Source organism: Solanum verrucosum, unplaced genomic scaffold (genome assembly GCF_900185275.1).
Source record: "Solanum verrucosum unplaced genomic scaffold, falcon-dt-bn FXZP01000103.1, whole genome shotgun sequence".
Taxonomy (NCBI): domain Eukaryota; kingdom Viridiplantae; phylum Streptophyta; class Magnoliopsida; order Solanales; family Solanaceae; genus Solanum; species Solanum verrucosum.
The window spans coordinates 7,219,282-7,240,497 of NW_026020048.1; the positions used below are offsets into that span (position 1 = coordinate 7,219,282).

Consider the following 21,216-nt stretch of genomic DNA (forward strand, 5'->3'; position numbering starts at 1 on the left):
AAGCTTCACGCGAGGATCTTCAACTAATAAGCAATTAGAAGATCGTGCAAGTTAAATATATCTAATTTTTGGTGTAGTTTGGATATTGATTCTTCAAGTTCATTAAAATTTATCTATTTAAAAAGTACACAAAACTTACTACTTATAGGTCAACATAATTAAATTTTTTAAATATCATAAAATGAAAAGGATAGGTTACTATTATTTTTTTAGAACTATACAAACTTGTTAATATTTTCAAAAGGAACTAACTGTAAAGGTACAATGAAAAAAATTAGAACTACTTTTATCTTAATTTTGTCAACTAACAAGTATTTTGAGATAATTATTATTTCTAGTAAGATGGACCATACAAACAATAACAATCCAGTGAAATCCGACTAAGTAGGATTTGAGTCTTTACCTCAAAAAGATAGAGAAGTTGTTTCCTATAGATCCCTCGGATAAAGTGTATCAAACTCATGAAGAAGCATAAAAATACATAAGAAAGAAGAGTAACATCTTCATAATTATATTTGGCATGCTAATCAGCAATTTGGCATTGGAAGTTTGGACACCATAAAGTGTTAGGAAAAGTATAGAAAAGCCTTTTTTTTTTTCCCTTTACTTTCTTTCTTTGTGGTACACAATTATAATACTTCACCTTCACGACTCTTATCCTACAAAAAGCTAATTAAAATCAATCACTTCATGCTCGTGTCTTGCATGTTCCAACTATCCCTACATTACTATATATCCATGCATCTCCCATATAATATAATGCACCCCCACCCCCATCCCTGCCCTGCCCCGCCCCTTAAACTAAAGCCTCTTCCATGCATGCAATTAGCCCCCCCACGCACGCAAAGATAAAAAGCCAACAATCATTCATCTCCCCAAAAAGCTACCCTCCATTTTCCCCCAAAGTTTTCAGAGCCATTCAACAGCTCTTCTATTAAAGCACACTAAAACGCCTCACGCCAATACACAAAAAAGCACTTTCTTGTTAGTTTCATATACTCTTTTTGAGACTTTGGATACGGTTAACAACAATTCTCTCCTTTTTACAGAGAAATGAAAGTGCCCTTTTCCACTAATGACAACGTAAGTTCTAAGCCATTGATTAGCAGCAACAATAATCTCCGGAACAACGTTACTTTTCCGGCCGCTACCAACGGCTCTAATTTGTGCTACGAACCTAAATCAGTCCTCGAGCTCCGTCGTAGCCCAAGCCCTATAGTCGATAAGCAGATTATAACAACGAATCCTGATTTGTCTGCTCTTTGTGGCGGCGGTGAAGATCCTCTTCAATTAGGAGATCATGTTCTGACTAACTTTGAAGATTGGGATTCTTTGATGAGAGAACTTGGCTTGCACGACGATTCTGCTTCGCTTTCAAAAACTAATCCTCAACTCAGTCTCACCCAGAGCGAGTCGCTGACTCAGTTCCATAATCTCTCCGAGTTTTCAGCTGACTCCACTCAGTTTGCTAATCCTGATTTTTCTTTCTCCGAGAGTGCTTTTCCTCAGCAGTTCCCGGCGGTCAATCAGGGAAGTTTCATCAACGCCCTTGATCTCTCCGGTGATATCCACCAGAATTGGAACGTAGGATTTGATTACGTGGATGAACTCATCCGTTTTGCCGAGTGTTTCGAAACCAACGCTTTCCAACTCGCACATGTGATACTGGCACGGCTCAATCAACGGCTCAGATCCGCCGCCGGAAAACCTCTCCAACGAGCTGCCTTTTACTTCAAGGAAGCACTTCAAGCCCAGCTCGCCGGATCAGCTCGGCAAACTCGTCCTTCGAGTTCCTCTGACGTGATTCAAACTATTAAATCTTACAAAATATTCTCAAATATTTCTCCGATCCCTATGTTCTCTAGCTTCACGGCGAATCAGGCCGTGCTTGAGGCAGTTGACGGCTCGATGCTAGTCCACGTCATCGATTTCGACATCGGACTTGGTGGTCACTGGGCTTCCTTCATGAAAGAGTTAGCCGATAAAGCCGAGTGCCGTAAAGCCAACGCGCCGGTTCTTCGAATTACGGCTCTAGTTCCTGAAGAATACGCTGTGGAATCAAGGTTAATTAGAGAAAATTTAACCCAATTTGCTCGTGAACTCAATATCGGTTTCGAAATTGATTTTGTTCTAATTCGCACATTCGAATTGTTATCCTTCAAAGCGATAAAGTTCATGGAGGGAGAGAAGACAGCGGTGCTTTTATCTCCCGCTATCTTCCGACGGGTCGGGTCAGGGTTTGTTAACGACCTCCGTCGTATATCCCCTAACGTGGTGGTACACGTGGACAGCGAAGGACTTATGGGTTACGGTGCGATGTCTTTCCGGCAGACAGTGATCGACGGGCTGGAATTTTACTCTACACTACTGGAATCACTGGAGGCAGCAAATATCGGTGGTGGAAATTGCGGGGATTGGATGAGGAAAATAGAGAATTTCGTGCTGTTCCCTAAGATAGTTGATATGATCGGAGCAGTAGGGCGGCGTGGAGGTGGAGGATCGTGGAAGGATGCGATGATGGGTGCCGGATTTCGGCCGGTGGGATTAAGCCAGTTTGCGGATTTTCAAGCAGATTGTTTATTGGGTAGGGTACAGGTAAGAGGATTCCACGTGGCAAAGAGACAAGCAGAGATGTTGCTTTGCTGGCATGATAGGGCCCTAGTAGCCACGTCAGCTTGGAGGTGTTAATAATAATAATAAAACTAACCCTAAACTATAGTTTTAATTTAATAATAGCAGTGATTTGGATCTTTAGCTGTATGGTTTCAGTTTTAGGGGTTGGGTTTAGCATATATAACAATAGATTAAGAAAAAGAAAAAAAACTCAAAAGAAAGTTGCATGGTCTTTTTTTTTCTTTATCCAATTGTATTGGTAACTATCTATCTTTTGTAATTTTGTAGCTTAATTTGGAGTCTTTAAGGTTGATGTCTCTAATTAGTGGATAATTGCAATTTGTAACTCATTCACTATTTAATTTGAAAGGATACATAGCCATTTTCAGTTAAACTATGAACTACTAAATGAGTACTCCATTCTATTTTATTTGATATGTACATGCTTTTACATTTTAAAATAATTAATTTCACACCTTTTTATATAATCTATAACGGTTATGACATGTTTGAGATCACAAATTTATAAAATCTCATATTATAAAGATATTAAGACAAGTTTAAAAACTATAATAAGACTGACATTAGTTGTGTAAGACTTCTTTTGTCTCACAAACAAAGTGAACCCATAGTTTATGAAACTAAAAAGTATAAAATTTGAGTCCACCAAACGAAATTACTAGCGTCACAGTGATAGCTTATTATCATTCCGCTTTTAAAAAAATAAATAAAGTTTTGAGAATGAGTGATCTTAAGAAAAAGCTTTTTATGGACCAATTTTACACATACTGGCGTCTGGCAATGAAAAAGAAATTTGCACGTAAGTAACTTTGTATAATTAGTAACTATTGATTGGTAACCCAAAATAAATAACCACCAACCTACCAGAAAAGGCATTCCTTTTTCTCGCCAAAGCCTAATCGATATTCTTTTTTTGGGTATCTGGAGCGCACATAGCAGAGCACATTTCGGGGGTGGTGCTCCCAACATAATTCTCTACATATCCAGAGCTCGAACCCGAGACCTTTGGTTAGAGAGGAATACTATTGCACCACAACCCATATGACAATCACTGAAAGGGACTTTAAAGATAGCCAGGAAAGGGATAACATGAGGGTAAAATTCCAACATCACTTGAAGACTTCTGAACTATTGAAGTTAATTTAAAGATAAGTTAAACAGACTCAAACTCTTAACACTGGGGTTAGAAATATATGTTACAACTTACAGTCACACTCAGAAAGGGAGCTAAAGGGGGTATAGGTTAGTAGGACAACAAACATTTCTCATTCTGCTGCACCAAAAAAGCAATGATCTGTGAGCACTTTGTAACTAAAATCACCTACTCAGTCCTGGATTTTTCACTTCTCCTTAACTAGCTTCCTCAACATTAGATTGAATACGTGCGGCAATATCATTCCTCTCTAGCTTAGACACAACGTCTGGTCCACAAAGTAGTATTAACTCTTCCTGTTTCACCATCATATTCCAACAAATATCAGTAATTTCATCTTTCTCGCCTTCACAACTTGCTAGGTCAGGTTTAAAAGAAACAACTTTGCAAGGGAAAAAAAAGTACTAGCACTAAAGAACAAGATGAATGGATGCTGCAGCAAAAGATTCAATGATACTAAACGTCTCACATTATTTATAACAAAAAGCTATTCAAGAATCAGAACTGTACTACCCTTATAAGGTGTCACAGAGGAGGGAAAGAAAATAGGGGATGACATGAAGAGTGTACTTGAGAATATTACTTTAAAAAGAGAAGAACGGAAAATCAAAGAGGACAAAAGTTAAGAGGAATACTTTTTTTTTTTTTTTTATGACAAGGAAAACCCGCAGCCGCTACCCTTTAGGTGCACACAGGGTAAAACCCCCGCTCCTATGCAATAGCTCGCAAACCACATAGGAGAGGTAACCCGCACTAGGCAATCCCGGTGCGACGAGCTCGACCCAGAAGACAAACCCCTTGCTTTCGCTGGCAAGGGGTTTCGAACTTGAGACCTCCAACATGGAAGTCCAAGCCCAAACCACTGGGCCACCCCGAAGGGTAAAGTTAAGAGGAATACTTATGAAGGTGTAAAGTACCTTTATCGAATTATTCTCCGAGGTAAGCTTCTCACATTCCTCAGAGAGCCGTTGGAGCTCATCTTTGAGTGAATGATTCTCATGGCTCAATGCTTCTACTCTACGTTGTAGCTCTTCACACTCTGCCTGCGAAAATACATAACGTAATACATTACTGTCAGAAGATCGAAAATAAATTTAGAGTACATTCTGGGTTCTCCAGCAATTGGAGCAAAGCAAACAACCAAACCATACATGAACAATGGTCAAGAGCTAAAGCCGGCTTGTTTGATGTCCCATCGAAATGCTAGTTGCTGTTGTAACATGAACGGAAAGGAGTATCATGTTTTTGTATGGGCAAAATGGTAGAATTTTTACACTAAGCCATACGTTGTTACTTCATTCTAAACAGATGTCATATACAATGACAGAAAACGTCCACATGCACAACGATGAACTCCATGGATAAATTTCTGCCCTATCTTATAGTGAAAAGTGATACTCTCACAATGGTTCCAATCATCTACTAGTCTCAGTGTATACACCGAATGTAGGTGAGTCTTCTCCCTTAATCCAAATCATGGATAGTGACTTATCCGTTTACAGCAGAATCTGTTTGTTAAACTACGGCAGATAAGAACCAAACCAAGATTTCTGTTCTTTCTTTTTCTGAGTTTCCACTAAAATGAAAAGCAGCTATTTCCTTGGTTTCTTGGCATTAATTTGATGACACTTACCATCACCTCCTGTTCCTATTTAATTTTAACAAATAACTATCATTAGGAGAAAACAGTAGCATCTGGGTGAATTGATAGTGGTAAAGATGTAAGCATCTTATTGCACTTATATTTTTCTCCTTTATCCTTTTGGTTGGATACATCTAAGTTATGCATTAATCCCCATTCCATGAGAAATTATAATGGTATTTACGTGTCTATCCACTTCCTATTCAATTAAACCAATCAAACTGAGGATGGATAAAGGATTTTCAAGATCTTAACTGATAGTTAGAGGAGGGTATATTCGACATTAGAGGCTGCACTTACCCAACCATGTCTCTCATAATGATAACTTTTTACTCCCTACGTTTGCACAGTATGGTTTGGCTAGGAAGATAAGGAAACAGTTTCACATCAGAAGGGATCAGTAGTTATATTTAGCAGCTGCATATTGTTTTTTTCAGTTCTCAGAACCTGTAAGAATGTAATGTTGGTACTTTTAAGTAAAGTAACAGCATCTTGATTCTTGGGATGTTATTGATTAACGGTCCATAAAAGAGGCTGTACTAGGATTTGATATAAGATTCTCTTTGGAAAGGGTTGGGAGATAGCTGGGATAGACTTACTTTTGAGAACAGGTTATCAGCCTTCAAGAAGATAGTGGTTTTAGGGAGACTATCTATAAGTGGTCTGTTTTAGTTGATATTTGATATGAATGCATCTGCTGTTGCTTTTTCACATTATATTCCAATTTTGATACATACCATCCGTTCATTTGTGTTCCCCAACTCAAAGAAATTTTCTCTCATGTGATGTCCATTGTCTTCACAAATCAAAATATAAAGAGAGACATGATCTTGTTTTTTCGGGGGGACAAGAAAAGGAAAAAACTAAGAAAGAAGTTATAGTAACTAGGGCCGTAAAACACTATCTGCAGATTAGAGCATGTGATATGTAGATATCACATCCAATTGTATTCCCATATTCTTAGGTGCTTATGATTTATGCTGGAGAGCATTTCATAAATGTGTTCCAATTAACTAGAAAAAATCATCATCACAAGACATTGAGGATTTGGATGAAACAAGAACTTGCAGCATCAATCTAGGTTTATGTGGCTAGACGACAATGCAAAAAGATCATTGTGCCATATGATGGCGTAAAAAGGATGATCTTAAGTCTCTCTGCTTCAAGCAAATGTCTGAGTCTGAACTAGGGGTGGCAAAATTGACCCGAAAAACCCTAACTAGAAAATAATTAAAAAATCACAAAGACAGAGATATAAATATAAAAAAGTGGGAGCCCTTCTGGAACAAAATTCATCTCTTCAATAGTTAACAATTTTTAGCATATCTAATATATGTCGTCATTATCAAACTTCTCGGTTGAAGTAACAGAAAGTCATCTTTAATTTTTTGTATTAAGTACTAAAACTCATTGTCAAATTTTCTGATGAATTCGTAGAAAGTAATCTGCAGATTTCTCAATTAAGTAAAAACTAAAAACCATGTAGCTTTTGAGTGGTTCTAATTTTCGTGCAATCTTTTCTGCAAGTAATTGCTGGACTAATTAAATGTGAAAGCTACAAAGGAAATAAAAAAATGAAATCGATAAAAGTTCATAAGTTGTTATTGTTAATCAATCTCCATGGAGAAAAGATTAAAATAGCTATTTTGCTTACAAAGAAAAATAGAATTATTATTAAATTTATTAGCTAATATATGTAGGTAAAAGGCAAGTTGGGCCATTGCCCAACCCACCCAAATTTAGCTCAAATCGCCCATTTGCCACCCCTAGTCTCCACGCATAGAACCTTTATAAGCTAATAATACAAGACATACAGCCAACTGACTGGTGAAAGACGGAAAGAGTAACATTATTATTTATATAAAAAATAACTCATACCTGCTTGCGGAGCCTTGACCTCCTAGCTGACTCCCTATTAGATTGCTTTCTCTTTTGCCTTTTAAGTTCACGTTCCTCCTGTTAAGAGAGGGTTATAACGAAATTTATCAACAAAATGAAACAGAAAAACAATGATAACAAGGCTAAAACCCCATCATTGAGTGTGTACTCCCCTCTTGCACACAAAAATGAAGGGGATGTGGAATGTAAAAAGTTGTCTCTCGTGTGTTACATAATTTATTGATCTACTTGAAATAAGCACGAATGTATTTTTTTAGGGGTAGGGTGTGTCATAAAGTGGAACAATGAACTTCAAAATAGCACAAGGTCCTGATGTACCCAGAGACGGAAATATCAAGATGAAGCATGTTTAAAAACTAATGAACCATATGAAGGTTTAAAAATTGTTATTGCAATAAATTATATTAGAAAATTGAATCCTACAAACAGGTTATTTTATCCCATAAAGATTGAAACCGATTCAGTCTTCAGGAGTTTTCTGGCATATTACTAGTCTCAGCTATTTTTGGACTAACCAAAACATCTGAAGCCTTATAAAATCAGAGTGTTGGATGCTTTCATAACTTTGTTCAGGTTATGATCTTTCTTCATAAAGTAGTCTTTTTCATTAGCATACTAATATGGAACTTTCTGTAGTCTCTGTTAAGAATCAAGATACACAGACAATTTTGTGTAATCAGAAAATATTCCACCTTCACTAATACCATCTGCTACTAGATGTGTGGAATTTATGTGCTTTTTAAAAGATAAGCAGGTAGACTGGCGAATTTGAAGGATATACAAATCTGGTTAAGAACAACAGTACTGATTTCAGTGAGTGAAGAGCTAAAGAAAAGAAAAAGTACCTGAATCCACTGATCATTCATCCTTCCTTCATGTCCTATAACTGGACCAGTTGCATTTGGCTGTAGTTTGATCGCTCCAGGACCGGCAGCTGCTGCATTCCACACGTCCATTCCAATATTTAGGTTAGTTGCAGGTACCGTGACAGGATTTCCATGTATAGAAGTCGGGTGATTCTCTTTTGCAGGATTATTCTGTGCACTGGCTCCTGGTGGTCGCCATAGTTAGAAACTCAATTATTTGTTGATAATAATAATGGCAGAATCAAGAAGAGAGTTCACAGAAGTTACCATCTGCAAGCATTTGATCAAAGCTTCCCTTCTTGTTTGCAGCAAATTCCTGTGAGATGGCACATGATAAAAAAAAGTTCCAACTAGCAATTGTGGGACAAGGTAAGAATAAAATTGAGACTCGTGATCTCCATGGTATGTAAACAAAGACAAGAGGTAATCAGGGGCGGACTGAATACTTACATTGTTATCATTTTCATCATTTGTATCTGATGTACCTTCACTTCTGCTTTCATCACTGTTGACGAAAAAATATAACAATCAGATGCATGAATGATCCATAATGAAGAATTTACAGAAATATGATTCATAATCAGACCTTTGTGTGGCACCATCATTTCCGGAACCCGAAGTAACTTTCCCATTGTCGCCTGCCTTGCCACCAGAACAGACCTTTAACTTTTTACTTGAATTCCGATCCTTCCCTTCAGGCCCCTTCCCATCTGATTCAGGATTTGCCAGCGCAATATTTGGAGCCGGCTGAAAATACATGAACAAAAATATTAACATGACCTGTCTTATTGTATTTTTTCTTTTGGGAAGAAGAGGTAACTTGCTTTTATCAGCTTTCAAATTCATAAGAATAAATTACGGATAAGCTTGATTACCGTGGCAATGTTAGGATGAGCATAAACTCCGGCAGGAGGATATAAAGCTGGATATGGAACTGGAGTCCCATAAGGAGGCATAAGAGGATGCTGAAATATGAGACGGTGATCAGAGTAAGTAGTACTGTGAGTTCACAGGTTGTGTAGCTAGTAATCGAAAAGAAATAAAAGAACAAATAAATTAGGAACAGAAAATCAATTACCTGACCTCCCCACATGTATGGGTGGGGAGCAGGAGAAGCAACAGGTGAGGCAAAGAAAGGAGGAGTAGCTCCAGCACTATAATAAGCCTAAACAGGAAAAGAAATAGAAAACTAAATTATTATTCATCAGCATTCATGTGGTTGGCTTAATCATTATGGAACTTAATAACAACCTGCATAGAGCTTGACCAATCAGGATATGAAGGTGCGGTTGGTGTCTCCTGATCAAACATTAGAAAACTTGTGAGCAGTGAGCCGACACATGCATTAACACACAGAGAGACAGAATAGCACGTGTTTAATGATTGATTAGCCGTAAAACATACAAAAGACAATAAAGAGAAAGAAAGGGACCTGAGTTAATGGCGGCTTTGAAGTCTTTGTAGGAGTGCTCTCTTCCCCAGCTCCCATTGGGTCAATCAATTGTATATGCGGGTATCCACGTGAATAATCCAAAAATGGCTTGCTCAGCTAAAGGCTAGATAGATTATAAATAGGGAAAATAAATTAGAACTCTTCCATTTTCTTTTTTTGGATAAGTAGAAGTTAGAACTCCTACCATTTTGCATCTATAAGGACTATTTCTTTCGTTGTCATAGGAACAACAACAAATATTATGCTCAATCTCAATTTGACTATATGAATCCTCACTTCTTAAGCTCAACTCATGTTATCATCAAACCAAGTAAAAATAAAAGTGAAAAATAAGTTTTATATATATAAATAATAGTAATTATAATAAATAACAATAATATTAGAAGTTCTCTAACAAGACTAAATCATATTCCCTACTAGTAGATATCACCTATATGAATCCTTTTCTACCATTGTGCCCTATCTTTAGCTAAGTCTACATTGTGAGGCATTGACCCCAAGAAAACATAGGTCTTTCAAGAGAACTTCCTTCCATGTGATTGCTCACATTGCCAGTCCCAAACCGAAAAGGACGAGGGTTGTGGTAGGCTTGCAGCCAGCGTGAAAATTGTCAATTCATGAGCCATTGTCATATGAACAAGTATACAGATTTTGGCTTTCTAATAAACAAATGATATACAAATTCCGCCTCGAAAGCTAACCTTATGACACAAAAAGAAGACTAAAGATCATGCCTCAAATCCACATTAGTTACGGTTGGCTTGATGTAAATACAATGATCAAAAAATTACACTTGTGAAATATATCGGTATAGATCTATGTTGCTCAGACTAGGGTGCGCGAATCCGATCCGAGTGTAGATCTAGAGGTCGGATTCTTCATGACACGAATTTTAAGATCGGGGGTATGGATCCAAGTTGCCATGTTTTCTTCACTATCGTGTTTCCTTTTCATTACTACTTCGATTTAACTTTCTTGAGATGATGGTCTTCCGGAAATAGTCTCTCTACCTCCACGAGATGGAAGTAAGGTCTATATAAGTCCTACCCTCCCTAGCCTCACTTTGTGAGATTTTACTAGGTATATTGTTGTTGTTGTTGGAATATGAATTCGAATGCGGATGCGGGTGTTGGGATGCAGCCAATAAATGTATATTACGACATATAAAGTATATATTTCGATTAGTTTGAGTTATTGAGCTAAAACTAATAACTTCATTCCTTACAAACACCAATATTTTATCTTTTCTCGCATGATGGAAAAGCATTCTCATACTTTATATGGTCAATCTATACTCTCGATCATAGAATATGGTCAAATTACCCAAGGTAAGTTGACCAAATCCGATAAGAATCTCACACCCATGCCGTGCCGACACAGGTGTGGCAGGGATTTTGAAGAGTTCACGCAACATAGGTGTAGACAAGTTCTTTAAACCTCTCTGCCTAAGAGTAGACCGTACACACCATGCATACCATAACAATGAGAAACAATGTCATATTTCCTCGTTTTGGTCTACACAAAAACGATTCACCTGTATCATGAAGCTGATAGAAACAAGGATGAAAGAAGTTGTAATTCCATTAAAGAATAAATAATTTACAAAGCCATGCAAAGCAATCTTTTAAACTTGCAGAACGATCTGTATGTGACTCAAATATAGAGAAAATGAAGCACAAATTTAAGAGAGATATTTGTGTAAATAAGATGTGTACTCATTTCAAACTAAATCTTATTAAAAATATTAAAGTACTTTCTTAAAGAAATTGCTATCTGGTAAGTTTTCTTCAAAAGAGAACATTGTAGACTAACAGAAAATCAAGACAAGGAAAGTCATTTACATGGCTACATGATGAATCTGGAGAAAAGCTACTGGATGTATCTATTTACATAATCAAAGTCCAAAATATAGATAATGACATTCATTAATAAAGGTCAAGTTTTTCCTTAATGGTTGCTAGTCCATACTTTTCATGGCTTCAACATCATTCCCATAAAGACCAATTGCACCAAAAACAGAATGCCAATCCTGCACAAATGACTGATTGCAAAAAAGTTGACAAAATTAATCACGTCTTCTTGATGTTAAATCTTTCTGCGCCTGATACTGGTGTTTTTGCTTAAAGAATACAGCCAACATCTATGTACACCATCTTCAGGCACAGCTTTTGTTCACCTTTTCTTATAAATAAATGGCAATAAATGTCCACTCAGAAATAGAATGCTTAACCTAATATCCAAATAATGTATTTTCCAAAAGCTCACCCACTGCAAGCCGCCCCACTAATAGACATGACATAATTCTAGTTGAATCAATTAAAAGTGCATTGTATAGCAAAGAGAACTAGGCAGAACTATATCGTTTTACGAGCATGTATTTAAACTCATTATAGAAGAATCAAAATCTTATGCAATCATTCCTCGCAGAGTCTAACTAATACAACAATTCCAAGTTGAGAAAAGAAACAAAAAAATAGTATAAAAATAGGTTGTGGATGGCAAGTTTAATATTTTATATTCTTAAAGGCAGTAATGTACGTAATTAGTGATCAACCATACCAAAATTTTCCCTGGTTTTTTGCCGAATCAATTTTACTACTGAATAATAAATTTGTGATGCGTGTGTGATGCTCAATTAGAAAGCTGAGTCCTAAAAAGAAAAGACGGCTTGTTAATGTTGTGTTACACTTACAAGTTTTACAAAGGATTAAAATCACAGAGATCATTCTAACTAGTATAGCAAACAAAACATAATCTTGAACATCACAACCAATTTCAGTCCAGGCTCTGCTTGACAACTCCCCCAGGGAAAGAGCTTTTGTGGAAAAACAAACCAATTTTGCAATAGTCAAGAGCGCCTATTATTTCCCCATTCCTCCTCCAAAATCAAGAAAAACAGCATCCAGTTTGTATTAATTTCCTTTTTATTGCTAAATAAAAGGTTAATCAATCTAGCTTAAAAGAAAACTTCAAATATTCGTCAGATTACCCAAATTTCGGTGTGATGTTGCTTAAGAAACATGCCTTTCACACCTTACAGCAAAAGATTAAACCCAAGGAAGAAATGGAGAATTTTGGAAAGTTTACATAAACCCAAAAAAGATTTGAATCATAGGCATATTTAATTCACAACACAAAGCTGGTCAGAGAATTGGGTTTTCTTTTGTCAAAATTAAACAACTTAATTGCAAGAACTTACTTTCAAGAAACCTTTGGAACTTGCTAAATTGATCATCAAACTCAAAAAAAAATTTAAAAAAATCAAAACTATTCAACAGTAACAAGAATCAAGAAAACCACTGACAACTAAAAAGATCCCAATTTTAAAATTTAAATCTTTTAAGGGTAATTCTCCTGGAGTTGTCGGTCATTGTGTATGAAGAGTATTAGCATGTTAGCAAACACAAAATCAAACAATTCATAAACAAATACTAGAAAGTAAGAAACAAAAGAAAAAAACAATGAAAATAAAGGTGGTGGGGAGAGGAGAGCTGACCTGTGTACTGAATCTGAGGTGGAACAGAAGGTTCCTAAAAGTTAAAGTTTTTTATCCCACCCCCAACTGATTCCTCAGGAGATTAAGAAAAAAAAAAACATCCTAAACAACAGCTGCCATAAAGAAAACACAATCTTGGTTATTGGGTTTGAAACTTTGGACAGAAAGAAGACGGTTTAGTCAAAATATTTTGTTTAATTTGTGTGTGCCATGTAAGAAGTGATTGGGGTTTTAAGTACAATTGTAGGGTTTTGAGGGGAAGATGACACGTGACAAGAAAACAGCGTCAAGACTTGGCCAAACTATAGTGGATATGAATCACAAGCCAACAATTTATAGGACTCCCAATTTGTTTTCTTCTTCATTTTTACTTGTTCATTAAATTAATTTTTTTTAAATTATACTTCTAATATCAACTATTCATTTTCAAGTTTGTTGAGATAATAAACTAATCAACATGAGTATAATTAAATATATATTTTATTTTTACAAAGAGAATGCAAAATTTATTATGAATAGTAAAAGTGATTTAAAATGAAAGAATATCTAACCTTGACACGTATCAAAAATAAAATTAGCTTTGATTTTGATTTGGCTTATCATGTCACTTGACAATTGACATTTTATTAATATGATCCATGATTAATGTTAGACTTTTTTACGAATTCAAATTTAGTTGAACTTTAATATGGATATCGAACATCTAATTTTTTTAAAAAAAAGGAGAATTGACATATAATATAATTTTATTTACCTAAATTTGACTAAGTGCAAAATGACGTGGCATAAGTTAAGGCCTTATGATAAAATAGTATCTAAATGGATCTTGAACTAATAAATTTGACTCATTTGTAAAGTTCAACATGTAACAATTTGGATAGAGATTTGGTTCAGGCCTTAATTAATTAGTTTGCTTATATTGACACATGATTCTGATTGGGGTATATAGTTTTAAATTATTAACTTAAATCCATTTGGCACTATCATTATCCAAAGAATCTTAAATAAATATAATAGTATATATTAGTGTTAAATGTGGATGTTTTCCTAAATTTCAAATAAGACTTGAAGGTGTAAAGTGAAATAAATTCCGATTTTTTTTTTATAATTCTCGTGGTCAAAGAGGTCCTTCCTTGAACTCAATACACATTTAGACCTGAGGATCCACTCTATGTTTGAATCATTTGTATTCTCCGCTTACATACTAATGCATTTGGACTGCCAACATTTTTTTTACAAACAAACAGAAAAAGAATACTCAAGAGAATTGCAAGGAAAAGTGCATCAAAAGATAATATTGTTTTCTGTTCTATTGCTTTCTGTACAATGATGGTCTATTTTGGAGGCATTGAAGGCTGTTCTACTTCATATTATACATATCATAAAACTGGCGAAAGAAGACGGACGGGGAAGTCCTTCAATTATTTACACCTATATTAATATCCTAAGAATAATGTCTCAGAGAGAATTGTCATATGCACTCATGAAGCAGCAACATGAACTCCTGTGTTTTTTCTTGCTATTTTCTGCATCTTTGTCCATCAAACAATTTGTGACAGGAGAATTGACCAACTCATTGCCTGTGGGATGCTCCGTCTCAAACAGATTGGGAGAAGAAGTCAGGGAGCCACACACATTGCGAAGAATGTTTGCAAGGAAATCTGATATTTGCTCAAATTCTGGCCGCTCTGCTGGATCCTCTGCCCAGCAAGAGCTAAGAAGGGGTTCTATCTCACTCGGAATGTTATCCATGCTGGGACGCATTTTCTGGAATTTATAGAGGAAAGGAATTTTACCAATCACTGAAACGTTGTTCGATGTGAAAACTTTGATCAACTCTGACATTTTAAGTCAAAATAGACACAAAAAGGTAGAAACATACCGTAGCTGTAGCATATGCCACCATAATGTTGCTTCTTCCCTTAAACGGAGTGCTGTTTGTGAGCAGCTCCCACAGGATCATTGAGAAACTGTAGACATCCACTTTATGATTGTAGTATTTCTTCACTCCAATTCTAATTGGGTCCATGCTGAACATCTGACATTGACAAAGGGTAAGACATATACTATTATTAAGCAGGTTGTAAACATTTCCGACCAATTTAATTAATACCTCCGGAGCCATCCAGCGGTATGTACCAGCTTCTGTTGTCATTTCAGCTTCTGCATCCTCCCTAGCTAACCCAAAGTCAGCTAGTTTAATTATTGTCTTGTCTTCTGTGAGGAGTAAGTTACCTACAAATGTAGCAAATACTGGTAATGAAATAGAATCAAACCTTCCTTTTTAGAAATTAGGCTTTATTCACATGATAGGTGACACATGGTCCATGTGTTTGCAAACAATATTGTGTTAACCGACGAAACAAGTGAGTAGGGTGGGCATAGTACGGTATTGATATGAAAACGGCACACATGGAGTAAAATGGATATAAGGATTCAATATAGACAATTCCAACTAGTCTGGGTTTGAAATTGAGTTGTTTTCTTATGTTCAAGCTAAATCATAAAAAGGATCATAAACTTAAATTCATGCAACTCAAGCCAGCAGTAATCCTGATCAGAGTGTGATTAGCCACCTAAAACTTAACAATTGGAAGTGCAATAGCAAATTACGAGATAGGCAGAGCATTACTTGGCTTCAAGTCGCGGTGAATAATGCCAATTGCATGCAAATACTCCATTGCTCGAGAAATTCCCAATGCAAAACTTAGAGAGAGTTTCAAATCTGGACATTGTGGTCGGGTGCTCCATAAGAACTTCTGAAGCGTGCCACCTCTCATTAGCTCTGTAACTAACATCAATGTTGGTTCCATGGAAGCACCAATAAACTATTTCAACAATTTTGAGGACATATTAGCAACTAATGAAATAATCAATCACCATACAGAAGGATTGTTTTAAGGCAATTTCTGCACAATAATGTGTAATGAGGGAAGAAACAGGGCAGTCCAATGCACTTAGTATCCCGCGTTGACAGTTCAGATGGGGTCCGAGGAACGGCTGCAGCCATGGGAGTATGACGTAGGCAGCTTACCCTGATGCAAGCATCGATGGTTGATTCCACGACTCGAATCTGTGTCCTATAGGTTACACGGAGACAACTCTACTGTTGTCCCAAGCTTCCCTTCTAATGTGAAATGAGAGAAACAGGACAAAATTTGAAGAAGTGCCTGAAGACTAATGCCTGACGCTTGAATCCTTTTACAGACACACTTAACAGTGCCTGTATTTTACTGTTGTACGAAACTAACACTATTGCATTAAATATAGGTGTAAACATATATATATATATATATAAAAACTCAACAATCTAACAGCTAAGGAGCTTAAAAGTTGGATCATTCCTAATTCCTGCATTTATTCTTCCCAAGACATAAACAATTAACCACACAGTTTGTCTGAGTATATACTTGGGACAGAGAAGCGGAAAACAAAGGCATGATGTCCGGAACAAATTGAAAAAGAATAGATTAAAAGTTGATATGATACTAGTACTTAGGACACAGTGGCATAAACGGCAACCTTTTCGAAACTTATCCGTTGTCCTGCTAGTTCATTGGCCCTCTGTTTGAGTACAACAACACTTGCACCACAATTTCTAACTAGTTGAGGTCAGCTTTGTCCTCAAGTTTGAGCAATTATCAGATAATGGACCATTCAATACATATTGAGCCAGCATGCAGTTTTCTAGTTTGACCAACTCTCTCATCAGCAATACAACATGGGATGAAACCATTTCAAACAAGAATCAAGTTTCAGAGGACGCAACTTTGTACCAAGAATCGACAAAATAGTTCAGAAAGAAACCGGTATATAGTTATGGATATTATCTACACCATATAAAAGTAAATCCAAATAACTAAAATAGATTTTAAAGGGAATGCAACCGTGGATATTTATACAAGAAAGCTTAACAAAATACGAAGAAAGGACAGGAGCACACTAGCTTTATAAATAAATCGTTTCCACATGGAAATGGTATGAAGTAAACAGGAATTCTTTTCACTTTATATCTGGATTTATATATATTCTTTTTACAGGGGTAGCACCAAATATCTAATTTTAATAACAAAAATGATGCATAGGCCGTGGCTTTTATTCCCTTTCTCAGTGGACATCAAACCCAGTAAAGCAATCACTGTTTTCTGATTTTGAGTCTGACTCTATTACTGTGTTGTAAAGTGATGCCAGCAAAAGCAAGGTAGACAAAGTGAACACAAATTAACTAGTATCACTATTTTTTATTGAACACCATACCTTCACAATATTTTCATGCTTCACTTTAGATAGTAAAGTAACCTCCCTCTGGAATTTCACTTTTCGCTCAGGACTCACATTTGCCGACATGTCTGGCTGTATTATTTTTATTGCAACAGGCATGGATTTATATCTGGAACAAGTATTACAAAGAGTGATTTAGAATAGCAGGACCCTTAAATAAAACGAATTGAAATGCCTGATTACATTTAAGAGTGCAAAATATAGTAACCTTAAAGCCATGTAATATGCACTATCAACCTTTAGTTGTACCAGAATGAGAGGAAAATCCAAATTTAGAAGATCCTAGATAGATGTTTTGGGTATATATATATATACCATATATAACTAAAGTAGATAATCTAAGAACCAAATTCTTCTGATATGAACTAAGCAGTTATTATCTGAAAACATTATGAGGTTTTATTCTGAAAACATCTACTCAAACATAAATTTGGCTATCTTCATGTCCGTATCAGTTACCAATAAAGGGAGCAGGAAACTAAGTTTTCAATGGTTACGCGAGGTGAAATTACGAGTAATGGTTGAAATGCACTAAGGGACACTTCAATGAAGACATTCAGAATTGAAGTGGAACTGAATTTATGAATTCCAAAATTACAAATTCTCTAGTTTCATTTCAAATGAATTCAGACAACATATCATGTAAACCATAATGGAGTTTGTATTTTAAAATAAATTACCATCAGTAAATCGAAATGGTTGCAATCTGCAAACAGTATTGTACAGTAGATGTGAAACATATTGGGACAAATCTCTCGGTCCAAATAGACCCTTATATCTCTTCATCATTTTGATGTGTTGTAAGTTTGGATATGGAACCATTTTTCTCTGTCAATTTTTGTTTAAAAAAAATCCGAAAGATCATACAAATTCTTTAAACATTGGACTAAAGTTACTAGTTTTGAATGAGGAAGGAAGTTGGTTTTAAGAAATCTTATTACAAATGAAATATATGCATTATGGATAGTTTCCTCTGATACATTTATTTTCTTTACATTAATAATCTTACTCCTAAGTATATTAGTTAGTGTGGCTACCTATCACAAGGATAGAGAGATGAGTTAAGAGAGGATTTAAGTTCTAAAAAAGATCATTTCATTTCCACTATTTTGCTCCTGAATAACATGTAAGGTAGAGAAAGAAATCTATCTACTTCGCTAGCAAGAGATGTATGATTTGGGAAGCAGAACATTTTTATCAACTTACAACTTCTACCTTATTATGCAGCCTAATATGTTCTTACTTCATTGCCGGGAGAATGCACTTGGATTAAAAGATAAGAGCACATGAACCTGTTTACTCAATCCTCTCACCTTAACAAAAATTAGTCCTTTTAGTCAATAAAGTAACATAGTGAAACTATATCTCAATAGAGTTCACTTCCCAATTACAGACTTAGGACAAATAAGGAAAAAACGATAAGATTTACTATTGAACTCAATGCCAAATGAATTAGTCAAACTATCTTTGGTAATCAGCAGATATTATTGTCACGAAAATTTATTAGAAATGCCAGCAGGTCAGAAAAATCTAAACATAAGCTGAAACACTAATTAAGTAGACATTTTTCTCCTTCCTAGTCTCTAGTTGAGTAAGACTGAAAGCTTTAGCAGAGACTCGTGAAGACGTGAACCATTAGCTCACTATAACTTTTATAACCGAAAAAGAGAAGACGTAATACACGGGTCTGCAGAAAGATCCAAGGAATTTGTGAGCTTAGAAAACATATTTTTCTGCTTTTGACCACCGACAACCTGATCTGTGCACAATTGGAACTTTGGAAGTAAGAAAGTTTAATCTAGATAACATGCTTTCTCTTTCTACAGAATTCAGACCTCTGAGTTTTCACTTTGCCTTTGCCTATCAAATGAAATGTAAGTTCAGATGAGGACTTTGATTAGAATTCCAATAAATAGCTTCTTTCTTTCCTTTTTTAGTTATATAAATTTGAAAGAGAAAAAATCAACAAAACAATCACGAGTCTCTACTTCATTGCCAAGAGAATGCATTTGGTTGTTTTAGTTTTGTAATTCTTCAACCCTCTCCAAAATTGATAAGATTACAATTCAAAGCAACAATATATTTCCCTAGATGATTATATCAGATTTAGGTTGAAAGTTCACTAAATATCTAAGCTCAATAAGAGCACAGGAACCTGTTCACTCAATCCTCACCTAGACAAAGGTTAGTCCTTTAGTCAATAAGGTAAAACAGTGAAACTATATCTCAGTAGAGTTCACTTCCTAGCCTCCCAATGTCAGATTAGGACAAATAAGGAGAAAAGGATAAGATTTACCACTGAACTCAATGCCAAACGAATTAGACAAACTATTGGTAGTCAGCAGATATTATAGACAAACTAAGTAAGTAGACATTTTCTCCTTCCTAGTCTCTAATTGAGTGTGAAAGCATTAGCATAGACTCGTGAAGACGTGAACCATTAGCTCACTATAAATTTTATAACCGAAAAGAGAAGGCGTAAACCTCGGGACAATAGAAAGATCCAAGGAATGTGTGAGCTTAGCTAAGACATTTTTTTCTGCTTTTGATCGCCGACAGCCTAATCTGTGCACAATTGGAACTTTGAAAGCAGTAAAAATTAATCAAGATAGCATACTTTCTGATTCCTCAGAATTCAGACATTTAGGCTTTCAATTTGAGTTTGCCCATCACATAAAATATGAATTCAGATGAAATTGAATAATAAATCCTCCTCTCTTTCCTCTCTTTGAATTAAGCATTGCTCATTCTGTTGGTGCTTGAAACAACTGTATCAACAATATAGTCTACAATTTTATACAAGGAACTGCTGAACTTAATCACTCCCACAAGTACTAGACAATTCTTTCTGATTATACATAGTCCAATTTTGAGATGCTAGGGAAGATGAAAGGGACAATGCTGACAATTGAAATACCATTAATACAAATACAAGCATAGAAAACAGAAACACAAACCAAAAGTAAAATTCTTTCATCACCCTTTTACTAGGGAAGAGGAATGAGGGAAGTGAATAAATTAGGCAACAAAGCTAAGCACAGCGCCACACAATATCCCAGAACTACACGGGTCGATATGAATTTTGTTCTTTGTAAGAAGGATAACAAACAATGTAGCAATTAATTCAAGAAACATAAACCAAGATACGGAAAAGAAAAGGGTTTTCACTTCAGCGAACAAATTGACAGACCGAAACCCCCCAAGAAATCAAGAAAACTCCAAAATTCAATTCTTGAACACAAATGCAATTAATTCAAGAAACATAAATGGGGTTCAAGAAAATGGGGAAAAATTCAAGAAAACGAAAAGGGTACTCACAATCCTTCATAAACAACTGAATAGGGACCTTCACTGATCACATGACCAATAGAAAGGTGTTGTAGATCGATTAGCAGCTTCTTATCAATGCTGACAGAATTTTGAGCAGAAAAATCATCATCAATTGCAGAACCATCAGAAAAATTGCCAAATGGGTTAGAGAGAGAACGTTCAAGATTGATAAAATCCTTAGTGTCCACCATAGCTATTAAGCAACTGTTGCATTACAATAGCAGAGAGAAAAGAGGAAGAAGAGGAGTATATATGTAAACCCTGTGGGGGTGGGGGGGTGTAGGGGGTGGGGAGTATAAAGGGGTGGGATGTCATTTGAAAAGAGTTGCAGTGATAGGAATAAGAGGGAAAAATCTCTTGAATTTAGTAATTTATTAATCCTTGCATTTATTTTCTTGTACTAACGCAGGACAAAAAAAGTAAAAAATTTACCCCAAAAGAAAAAAATCTTAAAAGTGGTTC

General features: G+C 35.8%; 3 protein-coding genes across 4 annotated transcripts; 1 reads left to right on the forward strand and 2 right to left on the reverse strand.

The window, feature by feature from the left end:
• The first annotated feature begins 804 nt into the window (after positions 1–804).
• LOC125822203 (scarecrow-like protein 15) lies at positions 805–3,007 on the forward strand. The gene has a single exon (XM_049501586.1). The coding sequence runs from the start codon at positions 1,054–1,056 to the stop codon at positions 2,686–2,688; it is 1,635 nt and encodes a 544-aa protein (XP_049357543.1). The 5' UTR covers positions 805–1,053; the 3' UTR covers positions 2,689–3,007.
• A 729-nt stretch (positions 3,008–3,736) lies between these two features.
• LOC125822596 (G-box-binding factor 1-like) lies at positions 3,737–13,331 on the reverse strand. Of its 2 annotated transcripts, none has more exons than XM_049502010.1 (12): positions 13,144–13,331; positions 9,627–9,750; positions 9,446–9,493; positions 9,273–9,359; positions 9,070–9,159; positions 8,781–8,941; positions 8,645–8,699; positions 8,462–8,510; positions 8,174–8,379; positions 7,308–7,385; positions 4,705–4,830; positions 3,737–4,083 (listed from the first exon to the last, which is right to left on the reverse strand). In XM_049502010.1, exons 2-12 carry the CDS (start codon positions 9,681–9,683, stop codon positions 3,985–3,987), a joined length of 1,056 nt encoding a protein of 351 aa, XP_049357967.1. In that variant the 5' UTR covers positions 9,684–9,750; positions 13,144–13,331; the 3' UTR covers positions 3,737–3,984. The 2 variants fall into 2 exon arrangements, with proteins under 2 accessions (XP_049357967.1, XP_049357966.1); XM_049502009.1 differs by lacking the exon at positions 13,144–13,331 and adding an exon at positions 11,616–11,688 and having other exon boundaries at positions 3,891–4,083.
• Positions 13,332–14,601: 1,270 nt separating this feature from the next.
• On the reverse strand, positions 14,602–20,978 carry LOC125822340 (serine/threonine-protein kinase STY13-like). The gene is made up of 6 exons (XM_049501733.1): positions 20,743–20,978; positions 17,401–17,533; positions 15,776–15,971; positions 15,257–15,378; positions 15,026–15,181; positions 14,602–14,910 (listed from the first exon to the last, which is right to left on the reverse strand). The coding sequence occupies exons 1-6, from the start codon at positions 20,943–20,945 to the stop codon at positions 14,602–14,604; spliced, it is 1,119 nt and encodes a 372-aa protein (XP_049357690.1). The 5' UTR covers positions 20,946–20,978.
• Between the last annotated feature and the right edge of the window lie 238 nt (positions 20,979–21,216).

What these genes read in the sequence shown, in the direction of transcription:
- LOC125822203 (XM_049501586.1), top strand. Translation starts at nt 1,054, where the DNA reads ATGAAAGTGCCCTTTTCCACTAATGACAACGTAAGTTCTAAGCCATTG.
- LOC125822596 (XM_049502010.1), bottom strand. Translation starts at nt 9,683, where the DNA reads ATGGGAGCTGGGGAAGAGAGCACTCCTACAAAGACTTCAAAGCCGCCA. An exon ending in GGTCAAGGCTCCGCAAGCAG is followed by an intron (nt 4,831 to 7,307) that starts GTATGAGTTATT and finishes GTATTTTCGCAG; the next exon opens with GCAGAGTGTGAAGAGCTACA. An exon ending in CGGAGAATAATTCGATAAAG is followed by an intron (nt 4,084 to 4,704) that starts GTACTTTACACC and finishes ATGGTGAAACAG; the next exon opens with GAAGAGTTAATACTACTTTG.
- LOC125822340 (XM_049501733.1), bottom strand. Translation starts at nt 20,945, where the DNA reads ATGGTGGACACTAAGGATTTTATCAATCTTGAACGTTCTCTCTCTAAC. An exon ending in TCAGTTGTTTATGAAGGATT is followed by an intron (nt 17,534 to 20,742) that starts GTGAGTACCCTT and finishes TACTTGTTCCAG; the next exon opens with ATATAAATCCATGCCTGTTG. An exon ending in TCACCGCGACTTGAAGCCAA is followed by an intron (nt 15,379 to 15,775) that starts GTAATGCTCTGC and finishes CTACATTTGTAG; the next exon opens with GTAACTTACTCCTCACAGAA.